This window comes from Balaenoptera acutorostrata, chromosome 2 (assembly GCF_949987535.1).
Source record: "Balaenoptera acutorostrata chromosome 2, mBalAcu1.1, whole genome shotgun sequence".
NCBI classification, from domain to species: domain Eukaryota; kingdom Metazoa; phylum Chordata; class Mammalia; order Artiodactyla; family Balaenopteridae; genus Balaenoptera; species Balaenoptera acutorostrata.
Genome location: NC_080065.1, coordinates 179184399 through 179208572, shown reverse-complemented (window position 1 = coordinate 179208572; position 24174 = coordinate 179184399). Strand labels below are relative to the sequence as shown.

At 51.3% G+C, this 24174-nt stretch overlaps 2 protein-coding genes across 3 annotated transcripts in view; both read left to right on the top strand.

Annotated features, from left to right (window-relative positions):
• The window catches only part of LOC102998929 (complement C3-like), a 28271-nt gene extending 21027 nt beyond the window's left edge, over positions 1-7244 (top strand). Inside the window, exons 31-41 of one of the 2 annotated variants that reach the window (XM_007169005.3) lie at positions 424-483; positions 1507-1597; positions 3205-3250; positions 4315-4402; positions 4722-4808; positions 5030-5135; positions 5588-5677; positions 6081-6167; positions 6254-6343; positions 6453-6588; positions 7022-7244. In XM_007169005.3, the coding sequence (XP_007169067.2) occupies positions 424-483; positions 1507-1597; positions 3205-3250; positions 4315-4402; positions 4722-4808; positions 5030-5135; positions 5588-5677; positions 6081-6167; positions 6254-6343; positions 6453-6588; positions 7022-7154 (1014 nt within the window). In that variant the 3' untranslated portion in view covers positions 7155-7244. Of the gene's footprint in view, positions 1-423; positions 484-1506; positions 1598-3204; positions 3251-4314; positions 4403-4721; positions 4809-5029; positions 5136-5587; positions 5678-6080; positions 6168-6253; positions 6344-6452; positions 6589-7021 lie in introns of those variants that run through there. The other variant, XM_007169006.3, reaches the window with a different exon arrangement.
• Positions 7245-19570: 12326 nt separating this feature from the next.
• Positions 19571-24062, top strand: SHFL (shiftless antiviral inhibitor of ribosomal frameshifting). The gene is made up of 8 exons (XM_028163221.2): positions 19571-19873; positions 20342-20465; positions 20654-20703; positions 22088-22126; positions 22256-22405; positions 22886-22989; positions 23119-23273; positions 23837-24062. Exons 1-8 carry the CDS (start codon positions 19853-19855, stop codon positions 24055-24057), a joined length of 864 nt encoding a protein of 287 aa, XP_028019022.2. The 5' UTR covers positions 19571-19852; the 3' UTR covers positions 24058-24062.
• Positions 24063-24174: the final 112 nt, after the last annotated feature.

The window sequence follows — 24174 nt, the reverse complement described above, 5'->3', positions numbered from 1 at the left end:
AAAATTTTGCTCTGGCCAATGAGGGAAGAATGAATGAGGGAAACAAGAGTAGATGCAGGGACTTCCCTGGTGGTCCAGTGGGTAAGACTCTGCGCTCCCAATGCAGGGGGCCCGGGTTTGATCCCTGGTCAGGGAACTAGATCCCTCATGCGTGCCACAATGAAGATCCCGCATGCCGCAACTAAGACCTGGCGCAGCCTAAATAAATAAATAATAAATAGATAAATAAATAAATATTTGTTTAAAAAAGAAGGAAAAGTAAAACCATCTTCATGGAGAGAGGTGGGAGAGTCACTAAACCCCAAGTCAGGGAAACAACTGAGGCCCCAGTGCCCATGCATGCTTTCCTCTCCATCCCCACTGCGTGTGAGCCATGTTTTGCTGCTTATTCTCCCCTCAAATCCTCCTCCCCCTTCTTTTCAGTTCTCTGCCCAGGATGACCTAGAGATCAAAGCCAGCGGCAGTGGAAGAGGCACCATCTCGGTAAGTCTTGTGTTCCTTAGCTACAGCCCAGGGCTCCCCCAGTTGGTGGAAATAGAGGCAAATATAGACTCCAAAACAAGAAGGAAATCAGCAATAATCTTAGCCACCATTTAGGACACAACCATTTGTTAGGAATCAATCTAAGGACACCTCAAAACCCCCCTGAGAAGCTGGTAAAAATATGGGCTCCATTTGACGGGTGGGGAAATAGAGGTTTTCACTTTCAGTAAGTCAAGAGTCAGGGAAGACAGAGGCCAGAGATCTTTGGACCCCTCTGCCCCTCCTATGTTGAATCCCTGAAGGGGTCTCTTTCCTTGCTCCCCAAAAGAAAGATTCTCCCTCCAGGGTGCCTCTCAAGACTGAGAGAACTCCACCCTTCCCCCAATATCTGAAGGCTCCATTACATCGTCTGGCCCTATGCCTTATGACCCAGGAGGACAGCCCTCTTTGTCACCAAATTCAAGGTAGCCTGCTATCATGTTTCAGGCAATAGAGCCACAGTTGAATCCCTGCCTTTGTTGTGTGACCTCAGGCAAGTCACATTCCACCTTAAACTTCAGCTAATTTTAAATTACATAAAATAAGAAATTCAGTTCCTCGGTCGAACTAGCCGCATTTCAAGTGCTCAACAGCCACATGTGTGGACTTCCCTGGCAGTCCAGTGGTTAAGACTCCCTGCTTCCATCGCAGGGGGCACGGGTTCAATCCCTGGTCGGGGAACTAAGATCCCGCGTGCTGCACGGCACAACCAAAAAAAAAAAAAAAAAAAAGCCACGTGTCTAGTGGTTGCCATACGGACAGCACAGATAGACACTATTGCCAACATCGCTGGAAGTTCTGTTACAGAGCTGGCCTGCCTAGACTATATACGGTGTTCTGGCCACTGAACACATGGATTGAATGGGAAAGACCTCGCTGTGAATTCCCCATAGGGCAGAGAGCTGGGCAGGCAGGAATTGAAGCAAGGAGGAAAGGAGTAAGTGTGGATGGGCTCTGACACCGCCCCCACCCCACCCCCGACAGATCCTGACCATGTACCACAGGTCTCCAGAGTCCTGGGAGGACACCTGCAACCTGTACCACCTGAATGTGAGTCTTCACACAGCCCCGAAAGGTGAGCCCGGACCCAGGGATACCCAGCTCTTCTTTTTTATTACTTTATTTTAGCTATCATTCAGTAAACACCTCGATTGCTTTATTCAGCCATTCAACAAATATTTTTCTAACATCTTTATTGGAGTATAATTGCTTTACCATGGTGTGTTAGTTTCTGCTTTATAACAAAGTGAATCAGCTATACGTATACATATATCCCCATATCTCCTCCCTCTTGCGTCTCCCTCCCACCCTCCCTATCCCACCCCTCTAGGTGGACACAAAGCACCGAGCTGATCTCCCTGTGTTATGAGGCTGCTTCCCACTAGCTATCTGTTTTACATTTGGTAGTGTATATATGTCCATGCTGCTCTCTCACTTCATCCCAGCTTACCCTTCCCCAACAAATATTTTTTGAGCATTTACTAGGTGCTGCACCCTGTTTCTTGGCCCTGGGAATGTAGGCATGAACAAGAAAAATATCCCTTTTTCTCCTGGAGCCCACATTCTAGTAGAAGGACACAAACAATACAACAGTAACAGTATATTATACTTCTATTGTTATTTATTTATAACATAAGTGAATCTGCATTGTAAAATATAAATATGAAGCATAATAGCAGGTGATGATAAGTACCATATAAAATAAAGTAGGGAAAGGTGCTACAGACTTGGAGGAGGTCCAGGGGAAGCTCTCTGAGGAGGTGGCATTTGAGATGAAACATGAAAGAAGTGAGAGAGTGAGCCAGGAAGGATCTGAGGGAAGAGCATTCCAGGCAGACAGAACAGCAGGTGCAAAGGGCCTGAGGCAAGTATGAACTCACCTGGTTTGAGCAACAGCAGGGAGGCCCGTGTGGCTACAGAGGAGCAAGGGGTAGAGTTTTAGGAGAAAGAGCTGGAGAGGTGATGGGGCAGATGGTGCAGGGACTTACAAGCCATGGTGAGGACTCTAGCATTTGCTTGGAGTGAAATAGGAGCCAGAGAGGGTTCTGAGTAGAAGAGGGACATGACCTAGCACAGGTTCGCACAGGCTCCGTCTGGCCGCTGTGGGGGAAACAGACTATAGAGGGCACAAGTGAGAGCTGGGAGACCAAGGAAGAGGTGACCGCACTGGTCCTGCAGGAAATGATGGGGCCGGACCAGGGAGGGGGCTGTGGAGATGACCAGAAATGGATTCCAGAGTTTCCAGTCTGGGGTACCAAGAAGGAAGAGACAGGACTTTGCCACTGGGAGCTCACTGTCAGGGTAAGGGGAAACAAGTCTCACCAGTCCCAAGACTTTTAGGGACTAAAAGTGACCAAGACTTTGGTTTGGACCCCATTTCTTAATTGTAGTAGTAGCAGTAGTAGTAGTAATATGATAATGGTAGTAATACTATAGTAATAATAACTGACAGTTATAAAGCACTAATCAGGCATTATGTTAAATGCTTTACTTGTATTAACTCACTTAAAATTAACCAGCTGGGTTGGGAATATTATGATCCCCATTTACAGTTTAGGAAACCAAAGCACAGAGAGGTTAAACAACTTGCTCAAAGTCATAGCAGAGCCAGGATTTGAACCCAGGAAGCTGGCTCCAGAGGCTGTGTTACCCAGCCTCTAAATTCCTGCCCTCTCTCTGCAGATAATAAAAAGGGGGAAGCGACCTTTCAGCTCCGGATGGAAACAAGGTCAGGTCACCAGGATCTTGGACTGGGCAGGAGGAAGGACCCACTTCCTGGAATCCAGACTCCTTAGCAGCTCTCCCTGTGTACTGAGTGAAGGGAGGGAACCAGCCAAACTTGCCTGTCCATGCCTGCTCCCTCATCCCTACCTCTCCTCCTGCCCTCCCCTGCCTGTCCCCCACTCTGCCCCCTACCCCGCCTTTCCATGCTTATCTACCATCCTGCTACCCCAACCCTGCCCCCCAGCTTTCCCTGTCCCAGAAAGGCGGGCTCCTGCACGGTGAACATGCACCATGACCCAGATGCCCAGGGCTAGCTCTAAATCCCATGACTCTCCCCTCTCTTCATCTTCTCCAGACATTCCAGCCCCCACCCCAAGCTGGCTCTGTCTCCCAAATACCCTCACCCAGGTCTGTCCCAGATTTTTTTTTTAATGTATTGAGCACCTAATTGGTGCCAGGCTCTGCTCTAGGAGCTGGGGGCACAGCTGTGAGCAAGGCAGCTCCTCCCTGCCTGGTGGAGCTCACAGACTGCCAGGGGAGACAAACAATAACCGAATAATCACCCAGAATCAATGCAAAATGACAACCGTGATTAAACGTGGCAAAGGAGAGGTCCGCGGAGCCCCAGGAGGGCAAATTAGAGAATGATCTGGTGTGCGGGCTGGGGAAGGCTTCCCAGAGCGGGTGATGCATCAGCTGAAGTTGCAAAGATGAAAGGATTTTTCAGGGCAAAGAGGGAGGAAGAATTCCAGGCTGAGAGAACAGCATGTGCCAAGGTCCAGTGGCAGGCGAGAGACTGACACTTCAGAGCAATCAATCCGAGGCCGGAGGGGAAGGAGGTGAAGTGAAAGGATGAGGCCAGGTGTTTTGGTAAAGCAAGGAAGTTAAGCAAGGAGGCAACATACCAGATTTCTGTTTGCTAAAGCTGTATCCTCTTGGGGGCAGAGGAGTGACAGGGAGACACAGGAGAAGGCTACTGTCCTTGTCCAGGCGAGAGGTGATGACAGTGGGAGCCTGGGAGAGGGGCAAGGGGACAGTGGGAAGAGACTGGCGCTGTGAAATCCCCAGGTACCAGGGTCATCGAGAGGCCACAATGACCATCATGGAGGTCTCCCTGCTCACCGGCTTCTACCCCAACCAGGATGACCTCAAACAGGTAATGAGCAGGGCGGGGCTGCCCTGGCAACATCCCACATTCCCCGAGTGGGTGCAGAACAGCATCTACCTGGGTCAAGACCCCCAGGTTAATGCCCCACAGTCCCTGCCCCAAGGTCAGCGGCCATGGTCACTTCTGGGGGACTCCCTGGATGACCTTAGCTAAATTCTTGCCCTGATTGTGCCTCAGTTTCCCCAACACTGGGGCTGATTGGACAAGGGCCGGGAGCTCTGAGAGTTGCTTCACACTAACTGGAGCTCCCAGGGCTGGGTGCCTTGGAGGATCTCTGCCGACGCGCAGTCCTCACCCTCTGCCCCAGCTCACGAGCGACGTGGAGAGGTACGCCTTCCAGTATGAGACCAAGACGACCTCCAGCGACAGCACTGTTGTCCTCTACCTGGAGAAGGTGAGGAAGGCCAGGTGTCCTCTGCCAGAGGTCCGTGGGCAGCCAGATGGGCGGAGAAACCACAATCAGCACCCTGGTCAGTGTTGTCCGAGGGCCATGCCCTCTGAAGTCAGCTCCTCAGTATTCAGGGCCACGCGGTCAGTGGTTATGGCCAAGGCCCTGTGGTCAGTACCCCATGCTCAGTGGCCCTGATCAGCTCAGACAGGACGTCCCTTCTCCAGCTCTCCCACAAGGCAGACACGGTGCTGGGCTTCCGCGTTCACAGGATGCTGCAGGCGGAGTTCCTGCAGGCTGCCCAGGTCATGGTCTACGACTACTACGAGCCTTGTGAGCACGGGCCTGGGGGTGGAGGGGTGTCCCGGGAGGGTACAGGGCCTGAGAAGGACTGGGCCAGAAGAAAAGGGAGGCGTGAGGGGCGGGGCCAAAAAGGGGGAACGGGGCGTGGCAGAGGGGGTCCTTGGCTCCGTGGGAGGGGTGGCCAAGAGGGCGCCGGAAGGGACCCAAGGGGCGTGGTGATGAGGGGCGTGGCCTTCCTTGGTGGTTACAGTGGCCCCGCGGGGCCTGGAAGCGGGTGTGGCAGAGCTGAGAAGGGATTTGGCGTGGCCCGCTGGGTAAGGGTGGGCAAGAAGGGGGCAGGCTCTTTAAAGAGGAGGGACCTGTTAAGGGGATGGTTGGGCTGGTCAGGTGGGGCGGGGCCTGCTGGGGGCGGAGCCAGACGTGCACCCAGCCCCCAGGAGCATTGGCCCAAGCCAACCCCGGTCACTCGCCTCCTCTCGCAGCCCGGAGGTGCAGCTCCTTCTACAACCTGCCCACAGAGCGCGCTTCCTTGAGGAAGATCTGCCACAGAGACGTGTGCAGATGCGCCGAGGGTGAGGTCTTGGGGACACGGAGGGCTGGGACTGCCAGGCTAAGGGTTCAAGAGCTTTTCACCACTTCCTGGGTGCCTTCTGGGCTGAGTTTAGAGAGAGAGAGAGAGAGAGACAGAGAAAAGGAGACCCAGAGACAGAGAATGACACATACACTCAGGCACAGCCAAAGATCAGGCGAATCAGAGACACAGACACGGAGGGACACATAATAGACTCACATGAGAGAAACAGAAAAGAAAAAGACCAAACGGAGAGACAGAGGAGGAGAGAGCACCGTACAGATCAGAAAGGCCAGACCCAGAGACCCAGCGGCTGCCGCCTGGGGCCGGCTGGGGGTCAGATGGGAGGAAGGCCCCTCCGCCAGTGCAGCTAGAACAGCCGCCCCCCTGCCCCACCCTTCCAGAACAGTGCCCATCCCCAAAGAAAGACAGCAACCACCTGCAGCAGGAGGAGCTCCAGGCAGCAGCCTGTGAGGTTGGCGTGGACTTTGGTGAGTGTGGGGAGTGGCAAGGGGCAGGGGGCGGCCCACCTGCGGGCTGGACACCAACACGACACCCTCCTGGACCCCTTCCCCAGTGTACAAGGCCAGGCTGGAGTCTGTGGAGACCTCCGCCTCCAGCCCCTACATCTACTACAACATGCAGCTCCAAGCCATCATCAAGAGTGGTATGTCCAAGGTGGCAGAGGAGGGGGCGTGGGCGCCTACCCTGGGGGTCCCAATGCGGAGGAGGGCCAGGCCTATGCAAGCTCACACACTGGGTCTCCTCTCCTCCAGGCACGGACTCTGCCAAGCCCCTCACCATGAAGAAATTCGTCACTCACGCCACCTGCCATGACTCCCTGGGGCTGCAAGAACACGAGACATACCTGATCATGGGCCAGACATCAGACCTGTGGAGAGTCAAATCTGAGTGCGTGGGGGGCTCCTGCTGCCCTGGGGACTCAGGCCTGGGCCCCCTTCCCTACCCCAGTCCAGTCCTTGGTGTCAAAGTTTCTACTGCACCTGTCAACAGTAGTCTTGGGTTTCAGGGCTGCCCTGAATGGAGGTGCAGGCTGTGCACTGCACGACTCCAGGGACCGCCATTCATAAGGAGATATTGTAAATGTAGATGTAAATTTCCAACAGAGGGCAGGAAAGAGTCAGAGGGAGGGGAGCGTTTTCTAATCCCCAGCAGTATGCGCTAGAGGTGGGGGGGGGGGGACCTGAGATGGCCTGGTGGAGTGGACACTATAAGCTGTGGCTCTGAGAGTCTGTCAGGCAGGGCAGAGGGGCAAGTCAGAAAGGTCTCCACACCTTCAAGGCACCCGGCTCTCCTCACCACCCTGGCCACCTCTTGTCCACAGATACACCCATGTCCTGGGCAAGGAGACATTCCTCATGCACTGGCCAGTGGATGGGGCAGTGGGCAAGAAGGAATTGCTGGACCAGCTGGAGGGGTTTTCAGAATATATGCGCACCCATGGCTGCGAGTCCTGAGACCCTGAGGCCTCTGCTGCTCTCAGGGGGTTGTCTCCAAGCATGCCCAGGTCCCTGGGCTTAACCGCAAATAAAGAGCAAGGAATATCATACTCAAACTCCAGACATGTGTTCCTGCCTCAGCATTCAGCAGGGGCCCTGCAGAACCTGCCCTGACATTGCTTGGACCTGCATCCTCCCTCTCACTCCTACTCCATTCCAATCACACTGGCCTTCTTTGTGTCCTTCCAACACCTGAGTTGATTCCCACCTCAGGGCCTTTGCACACACTGTCCCCTCCACCAAGTACACCTTCCTCCAGATGTGTTTATGGATTGAACACTTCCCTTATTTGGACTCTGTTTTAATGTCACTTCCTCAAACATACTTGCTTTGGGGACTTCCCTGGTGGTCCAGTGGTAAAGAATCCGCCTTCCAATGCAGGGGATGTGGGTCCAGTCCCTGGTTGGGGAACTAAGATCCCACATGCCGTGGGGCAACTAAGCCCACGCGCCTCAACTAGAGAGCCCATGACCCGCAAACTACAGAGCCCACGCGCTCTGGAGCCCGCGAGCCACAACTAGAGAGAGAAAAATCTGCACGCCACAACTAGAGAGAAACCCGCGTGCCGCAACAAAGAGCCTGCATGCCGCAACGAAGACCTGATGCAGCCAAAAATAAAATTAAAAAAAAATTTTTTTTAAAGATACTTGCTTTATTACATACCTAAAAATAGACCTCCTCCCATCACTCTCAGTAACACTTAAAAATATATTGTATGTGATATTTATTGGTTTGATTGTTAGTTAATTGGGTATTTCTTCTGTCCCACAATATCAGGTCTTTAAGACCAGGGGCCATGTCTGTCTTGTTCACTGCGGTACTCCCAGTTCCTATAGCAGGGGCTGGTATATAGTAGGTGCTCAAGGAATGATTGTTGAATGAATGAGTGAATGAATGAATGAATGTAGCACCCACTCTGCAGTTGGTCCTGATGTAAGCTTTGACCGGGAACCCCAGGCAACTGGAGAAAGGAGACAGGGGGCAGGGGAGGATGAATGAGTTTCATCAATGTGGCCTGGAGTGGGAACGGGGGACTGCCACTCCAAGGCAGCAGCCCATGGGGGTTGAGGGAGTGCTGGAGGGACTGCCAGGCATCCAGGATGGCTTGAACTTAGGATGTCAAGGACGGGCTGAAGGTGAGAGGGAGAAAAAGAAAGATGGGTTTTGAACACCAGGCTAGAGGGCTTGGTCATTATCAAGGGCAGTGGGGAGCCATGGAAGGTGTTTGAGCAGGAGAGGAATTGACCAGCTCTGAAGTGGAAAGGCCCAGTTGACTGACTGGCAGAAACTGAGTTGATGGCAAGAAACCTGAAGAGGAGGTGGGGTTTGGGGCCACAGGATAGCATGGCAGCAGCTGCCTGAATTCTAACTCTGCCTCCACCTCTTCCTGGCTGTGTGACGTTAGCCCATTTACTCACCTCCTGTGCTTCGGTTTCCTCACCTCTAACATTACTTCCCTCAGAGAGTTCTTGTGAGTACCCAGCACATAGTAATTATTCAATAAACCTTCACTGGCCTAATTATCAATGAGCCAGACAAGAGGCCTTGGGGAGGGAGTAAAGCTGCTGGAATCCACACGACAATCAGAGGAGAAAATCAGACCACAGCAACCCCTGCTCAGAACCCTCCCAGGTTCCCACTGCTCTGACACTGCAGCACTCAAGGCCCTGCAATGTGGCCCCGTCAACCTCCCTGACCCCAAGTCCCCCAACTCCCCACTCACTCCACTCCAGCACACAGGCCATCTTTCATGGTTCCCAGAAACTCCAAGCTCTTTCTTGCCTCTGGGCCTTTGCATAAGCCATTCCTTCTGCCCAAAACACTTTTCCCATGACTGCTTTCTCCTCACCCTTCAAGTCTCCTATCTGAGAGGCCTTCTCCAAGCACCCTCGCTAGATGAAATTGCATCCTTCCCCTGAAGTTATCTCTCTCTGCAACCTGATTTTTTCCTTCCGAGGAAACGTCACAGTGCATAATGATAAATTAGATTCTTTACTTACATCTTTGCTGTCTGTCTCCCCTACTGGACTGGGAGCCCCAGGAGAGCAGGAAGGCTATCTGTCTTGGTCACAGATATAATTGCAGCAGCTCAGTGAGGGCCTGGCACATAGTAGGTGTTCATTTTGCTGAATGAAGGACTGAATAAATAAAAGAATGAAAGACAGTGAGAGAGAAGGAAAAGAGGGAGGGATAAAGGGAGAGAGAGAGAGGTAAAGAGAAAGGAAGAGGGACTACTCTGGTGGCACAGTGGTTATGAATCCGCCTGCCAATGCAGGGGACACAGGTTCGAGCCCTGGTCTGGGAAGATCCCACATGCCGCGGAGCAACTAAGCCCGTGCTCCACAACTACTGAGCCTGCACACCACAACTACTGAAGCCCGCATGCCTAGAGCCCGTGCTCCGCAACAAGAGAAGCCACCGCAATGAGAATCCCGTGCACTGCAATGAAGAGTAGCCCCTGCTCGCCACAACTAGAGAAAGCCCGCGCGCAGCAACAAAGACCCAACGCAGCCAAAAATAAATAATAAATAAATAAATTTAAAAAAAAAAAAAAGGAAGAGAGTGATGGAGGGAGGGAGGAAGGAAGGAAGGAAAGTAGAAAGGATGAAAGGAAAGATGTCAGGGAGGCTCTGGTTTGTTTTGTTTTTTTTAATAAATTTATTTACTTATTTATTTTGGCTGCTTTGGGTCTTCATTGTTGCACCCGGGCTTTCTCTAGTTACGGCAAGCAGGAGCTACTCTTCGTTGCAGTGCATGGTCTTCTCATTGCAGTGGCTTCTCTTGTTGCGGAGCATGGGCTCTAGGCGTGAGGGCTTCAGTAGTTGTGGCACGCGGGCTCAGTAGTTGTGGCTCACGGGCTCTAGAGCACAGGCTCAGTAGTTGTGGCTCATGGGCTTTAGTTGCTCCGTGGCATGTGGGATCTTCCCAGACCAGGGCTCGAATCTGTGTCCCCTGCATTGGCAGGCGGATTCTTAACCACTGCACCACCAGGGAAGTCCTAAGCATAGCTTTTATATGCACTGGGAAATGAAAAAATTCATGTGACTCACTTTATTGTGATATTTGCTTTATTGCAGTGATCCTGAACCAAACCTGTAATATCTCCGAGGTATGCCTATAATCCAAAAGAAGGCAGGAGAGAAAAAAAAATAGAGAAGAATAAAGAAACAAAGGAGACCAACAGAAATAAACAATAAAATGGTAGGGAATTCCCTGGCGGTCCAGTGGCTAGGACTCAGCGCCTTCAATGCCAGGGCCTGGGTTCGATGTCTGGTTGGGGCACTAAGATCCTATATGCTGCTCAGCACAGCCAAAATAATAATAATGATAAAATGGTAGACCTAAATTCAACCAAATCAAACTTTGAGATGATGACAGTCCCAGCAAACATCATGATTGCCACCTTGTGAGAAACCTTGACGCAAAGGCACTTTGTTAAGTGATGCCCAGATTGCTGACCCAAGGAAACCACAAGATAATAGAGGTTTGTTGTTTCAGCCATTAAATGTGCGGACAACTTGTTACGCAGCGCTAGATAGCTAATACAGTGGCTACATTTGGAAAAGAGTGTGCCACCACCTGGGTCCTGTCCAACATCTCTGGGTTGTTTAAGGCCTCTCGATGAACCTATCTCACTCCTTACTCTCATCAGAGACCCGATTTCACTGTCCTGCTCAAGCATGGCCAAGTTATAGCGGTCACCCGATGGCCCATAATGAGTAGGTGAAGAAGGGAGGATTTGATCCCAGGACTGTCTCACTCCAGATCTTGAGTGCTTGGTCATGTTGTCATGCATCTTGCTTCTCTAGATATGGTAGGAGACAAAAATGAGACATGTCTTAAGAATAATAACCAGGGCTTCCCTGGTGGCGCAGTGGTTGAGAGTCTGCCTGCCAATGCAGGGGACGCGGGTTCGCGCCCTGGTCTGGGAAGATCCCATATGCCGCGGAGCAACTGGGCCCGTAAGCCACAACTACTGAGCCTGCGCGACTGGAGCCTGTGCCCCGCAACAAGAGAGGCCACGACAGTGAAAGGCCCACGCACTGCGATGAAGAGTGGCCCCGCTTGCCACAACTAGAGAAAGCCCTCGCACAGAAACGAAGACCCAACACAGCCAAAAATAAATAAATAAATAAAATGTTGGCTTAACTCCTAGAGAGTTTCATTATTTAAAAAATTAAAAAATAAATAAATAAAATCAAATAAAAATTTTAAAAAATTTAAAAAAAGAATAATAACCAGTGGTCCAGTGGTTGGGACTCCGCACTTTCACTGCTGAGGGCCTGGGTTCAATCCCTGGTCGGGGAACTAGAATCCCGCAAGCCACGCGGCACGGCCAAAAAAAGAATGATAATCATAGTTTCCTTCTTGCTCTCTACATACCCGCCACTGTCTCCATTGTCTTGCAGCCACTATCAATAAACCTTCACATGACTCTCTCCGCCATTACAATGTCAGCTCCTTGCAGGAAAGGAATTTGTGTCTGTTTTCCTTGCTCCTAGAGCAATGCCAGGCACTCAGCATTTATTGAATAGACAAGAACCAGTGTCTTCTCACTGCCTGGGCACCTCTAATAGGTCTGGGGTGGACACTGGAAAGTTGCCTGTTAATAAGTCCCCAGTGAGGTCCTGACACTCTGGAGAGTTTGAGAACTCCTAGTTCAGCTCTTCCTCCCTTCCCCACCCAACCTCGGGGCCAATATCTTCTCGTGCCACACATACCACCTCCTTCTGGAATACTGCCCACATGCTCCCTCCTCCCCCAACCTGGACATCTATAGAGAACGTTATGATTGCTTATTTTTTACTGGTGCCCCTGGGGTATCCTTGAAGGCAGAGTAGGTATATTCTGTGTCTCATTCTCTCACTTAATCCTACAATAGGCATGAGTGCTATGATCCCATTTTACAGATGAGCCAACAAAGGGCTTAAGTGGGGTCAGCCATGGGCAGAGAGGCATCTTGGGACTCTGGTCTTGAGATGGGCTGGGACCTGGGACCCTTTGCTGCAGTGCTTGCATCTGGACAAACCTCGAGCAACAAAATACAAAGAAGCTATATGGGACGAAAAATAACTGCGTGCATGCGCAGTTGGGGCAAATTATGGACAAAAAGATACAAAAGACTAAAAACCTCAACTGCCACCTCTGAAGAGCCTGGACCAAAAACAGGACATTGGGAGCAAAAGCACGGTACTGAGCATGCCCCCTGCACACAACACCGCCAGAGGGGTGGGCAAAACACCTAAGCCACCCCTCCAGCTCGACCCTTGGACACACCCCTACCCTCACTGCATATAAGAACAAGCTTCCCCCCTTCAGGGAGCAAGCAAGCAAGGGAACCTGTTGCTTGTTCTCGCTCCCCGCTGCTGCTGCTGCAGCAGGGGCCCCAATAAAGCCTTGCCTGAATTTTTTGTCTGGCCTCTAGTCAATTTCTATTGCCTGGGGAAGGCCAAGACCACTGGTCGGTATCAGTTTGAACCTGCATCTTGTAACAAAGTCGAAACAAACATTTATTGCGTACCTATTACGTGCAGGCTCTGATCTAAGCACTTCACACACATGAATGCCTTTCTTTTCCCAGCAACTCTAGGAGATGAGGACTGTTTTCTTCTCATTTCCTAAATAAGAAAAGGAAGGCACCCAAAGGGTGCATATCTTCCTTGAGTACCTGGCAACAAAGTTTCTCTTTTGATTCTGAACTCTGTTTAGAAATCTGGATGTTTTCAAGTTACTGTTTTTCTTCAAATATCACCATCATGAAGTCAGAAAGAAAAATAAGTAGCTCAAAGGAAAAAGATCTGGAAGAATATATTGGGTTAGCCAAAAAGTTCATTCGGGTTTTCCCAGAAGATGTTGTGGAAAAACCTGAAGAAACTTTTTGGCCAATCCAATACATCAGATTTAATGAGGCTTATCCTAGGAGCAGGGCAATGAGGAGTTACCATCCCTTCCTTTATTATTTTTGTTGTTGTTGTTGTTTTTAATCATACATGAAGACCTAGCAAAAAGATTCCCCAAAAGGCAGGCATATGGGAAAGAAAATGTGATGCCCCATCCAAATCCTCCCCTCCCCCGCAAGGAACCAGAACTGTCCATGGTTTGCTTGCACACCCTGTGTCCTCTTTCCTGCAGTTTATGGACACCTCTATGGCCACAGCAAAACTATAACTTAAGATTTTATTTTCCTATGTATATAAAGACTTCCTCTTTCTAAATCAAATATTTCTTAATGTTTAACATTTTTTTTTAAGAACAAGCACACAATTTTTGCAATCAGAAAAAAAAAAGGCAGTGTCCTGTTTTTTAGGGGGGCTATCCACAAATTTGAAATTTCAAAATGTGAAATATAAAGAGATGAAGTCACCTGGCCAGCTCCCAGAGCTAAGGGTACCTCATGAACTTTCCCGATACTTTCCCTGTGAACTTTCCGGAATGTGGGATCAATAATTAACTGTGGGTATTTCTGCTGCCAGGAGCAGACACAGGGCCACCAGGCCCAGGGCTGGAGCAGAGAACTGTTTTCCCACAGTTAATGCCTTAGGAAAAGCAACATAACCAAGGTGGTGTGGTCGTAAAAATAGCTACATGCTCCTTGGAGGGTTACTATGTTTTGCATCCTCTAAATCCTATAAGAATATAATGCAAGCCACATATGTAATACTAAATTTTCTAGTCGTCACATTAAAAAGGCAAAACAAAACCAGTGAAATTAATTATAATAATTTTATTTAGCCCAATATATCCAAAATACCATTTCAACATGAAGTCAGTACAAAAAGTCAATGATGTGTTATTTCACATAAATCTTCAAAATCCAGCGTGCATTTGACATCGGTGGCACATCTGGATTAGGACCCACCACGTTTCAAGAGCTCAAATGCCACATGTGACCAGTGGCTACCCTTTCAGACAGCCCAGTTCTAAATGGTTTATCTATATTAACTTACGGAACCTTCACCATAACTCTATTCCCATTTCAGAGATGGGGAAACTGAGGCCCAGAAAGGCAAAGAAATTGCTCAAAGAGCTAGGAATGGACTCAAATCCAGACTGTCTGGTTCCAACGTGTGCCCTCTTGACCTCTATACTTCTCATTGTCAATTCCAGCTGGAAGGAGCATTGCGGTCAGCTGGCCTGAGTTCAAGTCCTGACTGTGCCACCTATAAGCCAGGTGCCTGCATGATTTGCTTAATTGCTCTGAAATTCAGATTCTTCATCTGAAAAAGGGACCCTGGCACCTACCCAGAAGGCTGAGGGATGACTTGATAGCCTAAAGCCTGGAGGACACCCCACAGAGAGCCTGGCGCCCAGCTGGGCCCTGGATACACTCAGGCTCTTTTAGCTGCTGCAATTTCTCCACTCACCAAATTCATTTGAGCAGAGTCCCAAACAAGCTACCCAACTTTTGCACATAATGCATTCTTGGAAACGTGTTTGAATGTGACTTCGCAAAACTTGAACAATAGATTTCTGTGCTGTAAAGGACATTCCATTTACTAAGGACTGCACAAATTATGAAATCCCAAATTACTTCTCACCTCTTAGGTGTCATTGTCAAAGATAGATATCCAGGGTTTCGTACATGTTATTTTAAAAAGTAATTGGATTTGTCTTATTGTGTATTTTCTTGGTTCTCATTACAAAAGTTATGGATGCTTGTTGCAAAAAAGACCCCCAAAAATTCGATTGCTAGAGAAATATGTCATGTGGAAAGTAGAGGTGGTGTGGAGATCCACATGCAGAAATGCACACAAATGGTTTGTGTGTGTGCCCAGGAAGGGTCAGCGAGGCCCCAGCTGTCAAAGCATCAGAATACGGAAGTTGAAAGAGACAATTAAAATAGCACACAATCTTCTGAAATTTCATGCGCGCGTGCACACACACAGGAATAATGAACTACGAGGATGAAAAAATTTTTTCTGTTATTAATAATAAAAAACAAATACTGATCAACCATGCTAGAGAAAAGATAAATTATCTTTGTATTCTCTCTATAGAAAATATTACAAATCATTGTCATATGAAGAGTCAATTAAAGAGTACGTAGCCATAGGACTTCCCTAGTGGCGCAGTGGTTAAGAATCCGCCTGCCAATGCAGGGGACACGGGTTCAAGCCCTGGTCTGGGAAGATCCCACGTGCCACGGAGCAACTAAGCCCGTGCGCCACAGCTACTGAGCCTGCGCTCTAGAGCCCACGTGCCGCAACTACTGAAGCCCGCGCACCTAGAGCCCGTGCTCCTCAACAAGAGAAGCCACCGCAGTGAGAAGCCTGCGCACCGCAACAAAGAGTAGCCCCTGCTCGCCGCAACTAGAGAAAGCCTGCACGCAGCAACAAAGACCCAACGCAGCCAAAAATAAAAAATATAAATAAATAAATGTATATAAAAAAAGAGTACATAGACATAAAATGTGGGGAAAAAGTTTGGAGAGGCATGTCTGATAGCTAATTAATAAAAATATTTTGTTATTAAAAAAAAATAGCACACAATGCTTTAGTAGGTGTTGCCGACTTGCCCTCTCCAAAGGTTCTACCAAGGGATGCCCTTTCCAACCAACAGTTTGGAGATTTCCCATTTCCCAACATCTCCAATTCTGGGCATCCCCAAATTTCTTCATTTGGTTAAACTGAGGGGGGACTTCCCTGGCGGTCCAGTGGTTAAGACTCCTCGCTTCCACTGTAGGTGGCACGGGTTCTATCCCTAGTCAGGAAACTAAGATCCTGCAGGCCACGCAGCATGGTCTAATTAATTAATTAATTAATTAATTAATTAAACTGAGGGGGAAATTGACTAGGTTGCAAAAAGTACACACATGCTCCAGTCGGGTCCATTTCCTCCACAATTAAACCTATGGTCACCCAGCATACGCCTCAAAAGGTTCAACTGAAGGTCAGGATTTGCTGCTTTGGGCATGAGCTTCCCCTCCCTCCACTCTCCCCCCCTGCTCGCTAAGCCGGAGCCATGGTGGCCTATAGATTTCTGCAATAGCCCCTGCCCCTTCCCACCTCAGGGCCTTTGCACTTGCTGCTCTTTCTACCCTGCACCTCTTCACCTAGTTAGTTCCTATTCATCCTTTGGAGGGCCCCCCTTGAGCAAGTTCTTGAACCTGTCTTCCCTTTTGTAACAATATTACCCCCCTTATAGGATTGCTATGAGGATCAAATGAGATACATAGTTCAAAACACTTGACACAGTGTTTTAGAAAGTGTTAAGATTTCAGTTCATTGGGATTTCTCTGGAGGTCCAGTGTTTAGCACTCAGAGCTTTCCTGCCCTGACCCACAGTTCAATCCCTGGTCAGGGAACTAAGATCCTTCAAGCCACGTGGAGCGGTAAAAAAAAAAAAATTCAGTTCAAGAGGCACCTCCTCCATGAAGCCCTCCCTGACCACCCTACCCAGTTCAGGGTCCCATGTGTTATCCTTTCTCATGGATCTCTCAATTTCTCTTTTTTGGTACATATCATAAATATAATTAAATAACTACTTGTGATATCATCTGCTTCATGTTTCTCTTTCCCATTAAGACCATGACTCCGGAAGGGCAGAAATGGTGCCAGACACCACGCCTGCCGGATAGGAGGCACCTGATGCATGTCTGTCAAATTAATGAATGGATGGATCAAATGGGCTCCATCTTTGACTCAATTATACTAAAGTGTCAGAGGCTACACTTCTTATCACTGTTATCAGCACATCCATTTTCTCCCTTTCCACACCTTTTTATAAAGACAAAGGATAAAATGCAGAAATGTTCACACCACTCACTGTACAACCAAGCTACATCTGGCCAGACAGACCAAGATGGCCACAAAGCTCAAACAGAACTGTTGGTGGGTAGGTAGCGCCCCCATGTGTTCGCTGGGAATCTGTTTTTCTGATCATCTACAAATGCCAAAATTCAATACTCAGGTTGTATCTTTATTTGTCCTTCTGAATTGACTCTCACCCTTCTCCCCCTGCTCTGTGCCCTGACAGGCTAACTGCATGACTTGCTCCCTTACCTTCCTTGCCTGCTGGTGCAGCCAGTGAGAGGCTCCAGCAGGAGATGGGAGGGGAGGAGGGGAAAGAGGGCAGGGTCTTTATTCCCCTCTCCCTAAACATGGTCTGGATCTAGTGACTCAATTTTAACGCACAGGATGTGGCGGCAGAAGTGATGCTACGTGACTTTCAAGGTGAGGTCTTGAAAATATACAATTTCCACCTGGCTTTCCTTCTCTTGTGTTGCTTGCTCTGCGGAGGCCAGCTGCCAGGTTGGGAGTATCAAGCTCAAGCAGCCCAAGTAGGGAGGAATTGAGGCATCCTGCCAACAATCGGCACCCACCTGCCGGTCATGTGAGTGAGCCATCACAGAAGCAAGATCCTCCAGCCCCAGTCAAACTTTCAGCTGGCTGCAGCCCCAGTCAACATCTTGACTACAACCTCATGGAAACCCTGAGCCAGAAAGCTCAGTAAAGCCATTCGTGGATACCTGACCCACAAAAACTATATGAACTGATGTTTATTGTTTTAAGCCATTACATTTGAGGATAATTTGTTATGCAGCAATAGAGAACTACAACACCTGGTAACAAGAGTCCCAGGTTCCCACCTCTACCTGGAACTCTCTTCTCCCACATCCTTCAGGTCTCCACTCAGATGTTACTTCCTGCAGGCTTCCCTAAACTCCCTTTACCCATCCCCCTGCCCCAGTTCATTTTTCATCCTGGCATGTATTCTCTTCTATCCTATTACATATGTGTTTCTTGTCTGTCTCCCCCACTAGAATGCTAGCTTTATGTGGGCAGGGATCTTTGCTTTCTTTGATGCTGGGTCCACAGTGGAACAGTGCCTGGCACAGAGTAAGCTCTCACTGTGGTGGCCATTAGGATGAGAATCTAGCAGACCTGAGTTGTATGGGGGCTGGATCAGACTCCCACCTGTTTCCTGCCTGCTCTGTGCCCACCCTGACCAAGGGGTGGGACGTAGCTGTGACCTCCCTCTCCACTGGGTAAGTAGTAATTGGCAATTATACTGGGAGAGCCCCTCCACGCCTCCCCACTTCCCTCAGGATAAAATCCCAGGTCCTCTGTGCTGCCTCTACCGCCCCTTCCCTGCCTGAAATCCCACCACTCAGCACGAAGAACCATGAACTGTTTACATGCGCCCCAGGGAGGGGTGCATAGACCCCACAAACAAAACTTTGGGGTTCAAGTAGAAAACATTAGAACATTTTTTTAATCTTTTCTTTAAGTTTGCTAAGGAATATCATTATGTAATAAACACATTATTATAAAGTGATCTACAGAATCTCCTAGTATAACTGTATTGGTATATAATTTATAAACAAATATCCCTCTGGGGGTTGAGCTTCAACATTTTTACTGATAGAGGTGCATGTTGAAAAACAGTTTTGGGAGTCATTTATCCTAATGCAATTTTGCCACCCTCAGAGGACATTTGGCAACGTCTGGAGACATTTTCAGTTGTCACGACTGGGGCAGGGGTGCCACTGGCATCTAGTGGGTTGAGGCCAGTTATGCTGCTAAACATCCTACGATGCACACGGCAGGGCCCCACCGCGAAGAACCATCCAGCCCAAAATGCCAGTATTGCTGAGGCTGAGAAGCCCTGGCCCAAAGCGCTAGACTCCCTTGATTCTGGGGTTTTTGCACGGCTAGCTGCTTCCCTCCCCCACTCCGTTCGTCACCTGCTGAGACTTCACACTTCCAGGACTCCTCCAAGAAGCCATTTCTGATGCGGCCAGGCTGGGCCAGAGCCCCTCCCCCCCTTGCTAGGTTAAAATTGTCCTGGCCCCCCGGGGTTCTCAACCTTCCGTTTTACAGTGCAAATTCCCTGGAACCCCTAGACAGCCCGATTCTGCAGGACGGCTAGGGACCAGGAACCAGTATTTTTAGCAAGCACTTCCTCCTTCCCCGCCAACTGCCTGCCCCTTCATATTTTGCACATAGTAGGTGGCCCAGGGACTAGCTGAATGTCTACAGCATGCCAGGCGCTACTAAGTGCTCTACCCGGGGACTCGAATCCTGGCACACGCACGCGCGCGGGCACACACACACACACAAACCCACACCCCAGGATGTAGCCACTATCATCATCCCCATCTTACAGAGGAGTAAACTAAGGTTCAGAGAGGGGACGTGGCGAGGTATGAGGCTCAAAGTGAGAAAGGGGTCCAGGTCCTAATTAGCGCCTGATTCCTGGGGGAGGGGAGGAGACGGGAGGGGAGGGGACAGAGCGATGGACTGGGGGAGCGCGAGCTAGCGGGGGCCGGGAGACACACCGCGGCCTTCAGATGCGGCCCCGCCCCCACGAGGGACGTGAAGACGCGGACCCCGCGCAGCGTGGGGACATGTGACCGACTGCAGAGGCCGCGCCGCCTCCCCCGCCCGAGATCTGCGCGCTCCGCCGCAGGGTGCAGATCGGGGGCGCCCGCCTGGGTTTGGGGCGCAAGAGCAGAGGTGGAGCCAGGGCGGAGCCAGCGCGCCCCGTCCCCCCCCTTTCCAATCGAAAGCGAAACGGAGGGCTGGAAAGGAAGGGCGGAGCCGGCCTGGAGGCCCCGCCCCCTGCCCTGAGAGGCAGCTGGACAGACGGGCGCGCCCAGGTAGGGGGGCGCTGAGCGCCCAGTGCGGACCCTCGCGGGGACCTGCGCCGCCACCATGTCTCAGGAAGGTGTGGAGGTAGGAGAAGGCTACAACTGGGCCGGGGGCCCGCGAGAGCTGCTGGGGAGGAGCCGGGGGCGCGGAGGGGGCTTCGCAGTTCCTGGGGACTCCATCCGAAACCTAGACCTTCCCCCAGGCTGGCACTCGTCCCCTTCAGAAAGGAGAGTGACCGCCACATGCCCCAGAGCGAAATGCGGCCTCCTCGAGGAGAAGCGGGGGCTGCTGGGTCAAGGGTCAGAGGCCAGGGGTTACCTGGCCGGCCTCCTCCTTTAGCCTGGGACGTGCGCCTTAGTCCGCTCCCTCCCCCAGTGCCCTGTGGGGACTTTGGCTTTTTCCAGGAAATGCAGTAGAGGGATTGGGGGGGTGGGGGTGCGGAGGCTAAAACCAAGGGTCAAGTTCAGGCCGTGAAAAAAGGATGCCTAGGGATGGGGGAGGGGCGATCGCGCCTCTCCTTCTTCCATCTGAGCCCCTCTCTCCCAATCCCAGCTGGAGAAGAGCGTCCGGCGCCTCCGGGAGAAGTTTCATGGGAAGGTATCCTCCAAGAAGGCGGGGACTCTGATGAGGAAATTTGGCAGCGACCATACCGGAGTGGGGCGCTCCATCGTGTACGGTGAGCAGGCGGGGGTCCTGCCTGCAGGGGGTTCCGCTGGGGGGCGGGGAGGGGATGTGGTCTCTGCTGAGGGTAGGAAGAGGCAATGAGATCATCTCTTTGGGGGATGGTCTGTATCGGGGTTCGGGCCCTGAAACTCCCACAAGATCTTTCAAAGGCCTTTCACTTACACTTACTCTCCCCACCAGGGGTAAAGCAGAAAGATGGACAGGAACTGAGTAATGACCTGGATGCCCAGGTAAACTGCCCCCTCCCCTCAAAGGATGTGGTAAGGGGAGGGAGAACAGAAGGGTCAGGCTCATCCATGGCAAGCCCCATCTGTGCCTTGTCAGTCCACAACTCATGGTCTAGCCTCATTCACTTATGCACCTCTCAGTCGTGTATCTGGCCAGGGAGCCTGCAAACAGTAGATGCTCATTACATGCTGACTGTATTAAATGGAAGAGAGAGACAAGAAACTAAGCAGTGAAACGAATCAGGATTGTCATTATAGAGGAGCCAAAGAGATCAGGGAAAGCTTCCTGGAGGAGGTGGTACCAAGTTCTTCAAGACTAAGGAGGAGTGATCTCTGGGAAGGGGAGCGGTTGGAGAGGGTCTTCCTGGAAGAGGGGGTGGCATGACAAAAGGAACACACAGACAGGCTGGGATGAGCAGGAGATCAGAGAGGAGAGAGGGAGGGGCAGGGGAGCCCATGTGAATGAATGAATGAATGAATGAATGAAAGGCTTCGCATGGCCACTTTGCCCCTTAGATGGCTTTGGTGGCTGCTGTACTGGTTGGCGTGCCTGAAAGACCCAGCGCAGGGTTGTTAAAGAGTATAATAAAGTACGTATTATACCCTTAACATTTATATATTTACAGTTATACATATAATGAGTATGATAAAAATAGCAAAGAGTATCATTGATTGAGCACTTCCCCTGCGGCAGGACTCCAGGAATTTTACCTGTTGACTTATTTCATTGCCACAGGTCCTGTGAGACAGGTCCTATTACTTATCATGTTCATTTTACAGATGAGGAAACTGAGACACAGGGTGATGAAGTCACTCACCAGGTTCATGCTGAATGCACGTGGCAGCTGGGATTTGAACCCAGGCCACCAAGAGTCAGAACCTGGGCTCTTAGATGTCCCTCATTAGGAGGAGTGGCTTGGCCACACCCCCACAGCTGGAAGTGATGAACCCAGGGTTTCAACCTGCATCTATCTGAATCCAGAGCTCAAGCACTTAACCTAAAGCAGCATGGCCTCAAAGAGGTGACTGTCACAATGCCAGCAAGTGTGTAGCATTCATTGGCAGGAAGGGAGCATGGGGTCCAGCCTGTTCTGCCATGCTCACTCAGGGTAATCTCAGGCAAGCCCTCTCCCGGCTCTGGGCCTCAGTTTCCCCGTCTGAGCAATGGTGATGACAGGTGTGCCTACCTCCCAGGGTTGCTATAAGGACAACTGAGGTCACACATCCTGCCCTCAGGAAGTGTATGCTGCTCAATCAACTCCTCCTGAGTTAGGGACACTCTACTCTTATATGGGGCCAGAACCCTGCCTCCCCGTGCAGAAGCCCCGCCCCCAGAAAAGAGGCGTGAACCACATCTCCAGTTTCTGCCCCTGGTGTTTCCACCCAGGACCCCCCAGAGGACATGAAGCAGGACCGGGACATCCAGGTGAGTCCAGGATGTGGGACAGGGAGGTAAGCAGGGAGGACATCCATGGGGGTGTTCATAGGTGAGGAGGAGGGACACTGTAGGGGCAGGAAGGGGAGAAGAGGGCTGACCACCCTCTCCATTCTGCAGGCGGTGGCGACCTCGCTCCTGCCACTAACAGAAGCCAACCTACGCATGTTCCAACGTGCCCAGGAAGACCTCATCCCTGCTGTGGACCGGCAGTTCGCCTGCTCCTCCTGTGACCATGTCTGGTGGCGCCGCGTGCCCCAGCGGAAGGAGGTGATAACCCAACCTCTGACCTTGGTTCTGTCCTGGCTCCACTCCGAAGCCCCACTCTTAGTGTCCAAACCTCTGACCCAAGAACATCAGCCTCTGAGAGCCCAGCCCTGGACCTGCAACCTCAGAGATCAACCCCAATCTCAGACCCTAACCCCAACCCACTGAGCTGGACTTTTCAACTTGACATTCAGCTTGAGAAGCTCAACTCTTATCCCAGAGCCTGACCTCTGACTACACAGTTTGACAGCTACCACAGAAATCAAACCTGACCCCCAAACCACAACCCCAAATCTGGCTTCTGAACCCCCTGACCAGTGGTATGCTTCTGGTAAATGCCTAATAACCGGCTCTCGTGGGGCGGAGGCACCCCCAGATTTACAGTGTTTGCCAATTTCCATAGTGTAAATCTCGCTCTGGCTAACACCAGGCTATCACTGCTCACCTCTGACAGCAAGCCTCCTCCTGTCTCCGCACCCCCAGGTGTCCAGATGCAGGAAATGCCGGAAGCGCTACGAGCCGGTGCCCAGTGAAAAGATGTGGGGCGTGGCTGAGTTCCACTGCCCGAAATGTCGGCACAACTTCCGGTGAGGGCGCTGACCCCACCCCCACACCCCATCCTCGGCCCTGCCCCACCCCAGCCCTAACCCCTCCCTGCCCTGGCCCCACCCTGGCCCAGCTGGCCCTTGGACCCTCACGGCCCTGCCCGCCCCCAGGGGCTGGGCACAGATGGGGTCCCGGTCCCCCTGCTACGGGTGCGGCTTCCCCGTGTATCCGACACGGATCCTCCCTCCACGCTGGGACCGGGACACAGATCGCCGCAGCACCCACACCCACTCCTGCTCCGCTGAGGACTGCTACAATCGGCGAGGTGAGGGCCTGGCGCGTTCCCATGGCCTACCCCCCCATTCCGGGCAGTCTACTTGGCCTTTACTGACTCCTGGGACATACACCTCTGAGGCTTTAAGAACCAAGGTCTCTGCCTGCTTCTTCCACACACCTCCTAAGGCCTCAGTCCTGGAGGCCTTTTCATCTCCCACTGCAACGGCCCCTCCTTCCACGTCTTCCACGGTCCTCCAGCCTCCTTACCTCCAGGTCACTCAGGACCCCTGCCCCTCCTAACACCCACCTCCCATGGCGTCATCTACCTTCCATGTTTCCTCGCATAAAGTTCTGTGGTTTCACTCTGGTGGCCCACACCCCAGTGTCCTGTGGACTCTGCCCCTGTGGTCTCTGTGTTCTTGGCTCCTGTTGTGTCCTCTGTAGTCTCGGGTGACGCCCATGTCCCTGGGTCTCCTGTGGCTTCAACACCTGTGACTTTCACCTCTGAATTTCCTGTAGCTCTGGCCCCAGAGCCTGTGGCCTCAGCCCCTCCCCTCCCCAGAGCTCCCCGTGGCCTCAAGCCCCAGGACCTCAGAACCTCTCCCTCCCCAGAGCCCCACGTGCCTGGGACGTCCTGCGCACACCCCAAGAGTCGGAAGCAGAACCACCTGCCCAAAGTCCTGCACCCCAGCAACCTCCACATCAGCAGTGGCTCCACTGTGGCCACCTGCCTGAGCCAGGGGGGACTCCTGGAAGACCTGGACAACCTCATTCTGGAGGACCTGAAGGAGGAGGAGGAAGAGGAGGAGGAGGAGGGCAGGCACGGGGAGTGACCCCTGCCAGGTGCAGATGCAAACCAGACACGGTCTGTGGAAATTTTGTGTTGTTATAAAATATGAGCTCAAACGGAGATCTAAATGCCCTTGGGGAGCCGTCTGGGTCCAAGATAT

Bases quoted from the DNA above. Each gene is read 5' to 3' on its own strand.
- SHFL (XM_028163221.2), top strand. From the start codon at position 19,853: ATGTCTCAGGAAGGTGTGGAG. The intron at 20,704-22,087 runs GTAAACTGCCCC...GTTTCCACCCAG, and splicing joins GTAATGACCTGGATGCCCAG to GACCCCCCAGAGGACATGAA. The intron at 22,406-22,885 runs GTGATAACCCAA...CCGCACCCCCAG, and splicing joins GCGTGCCCCAGCGGAAGGAG to GTGTCCAGATGCAGGAAATG.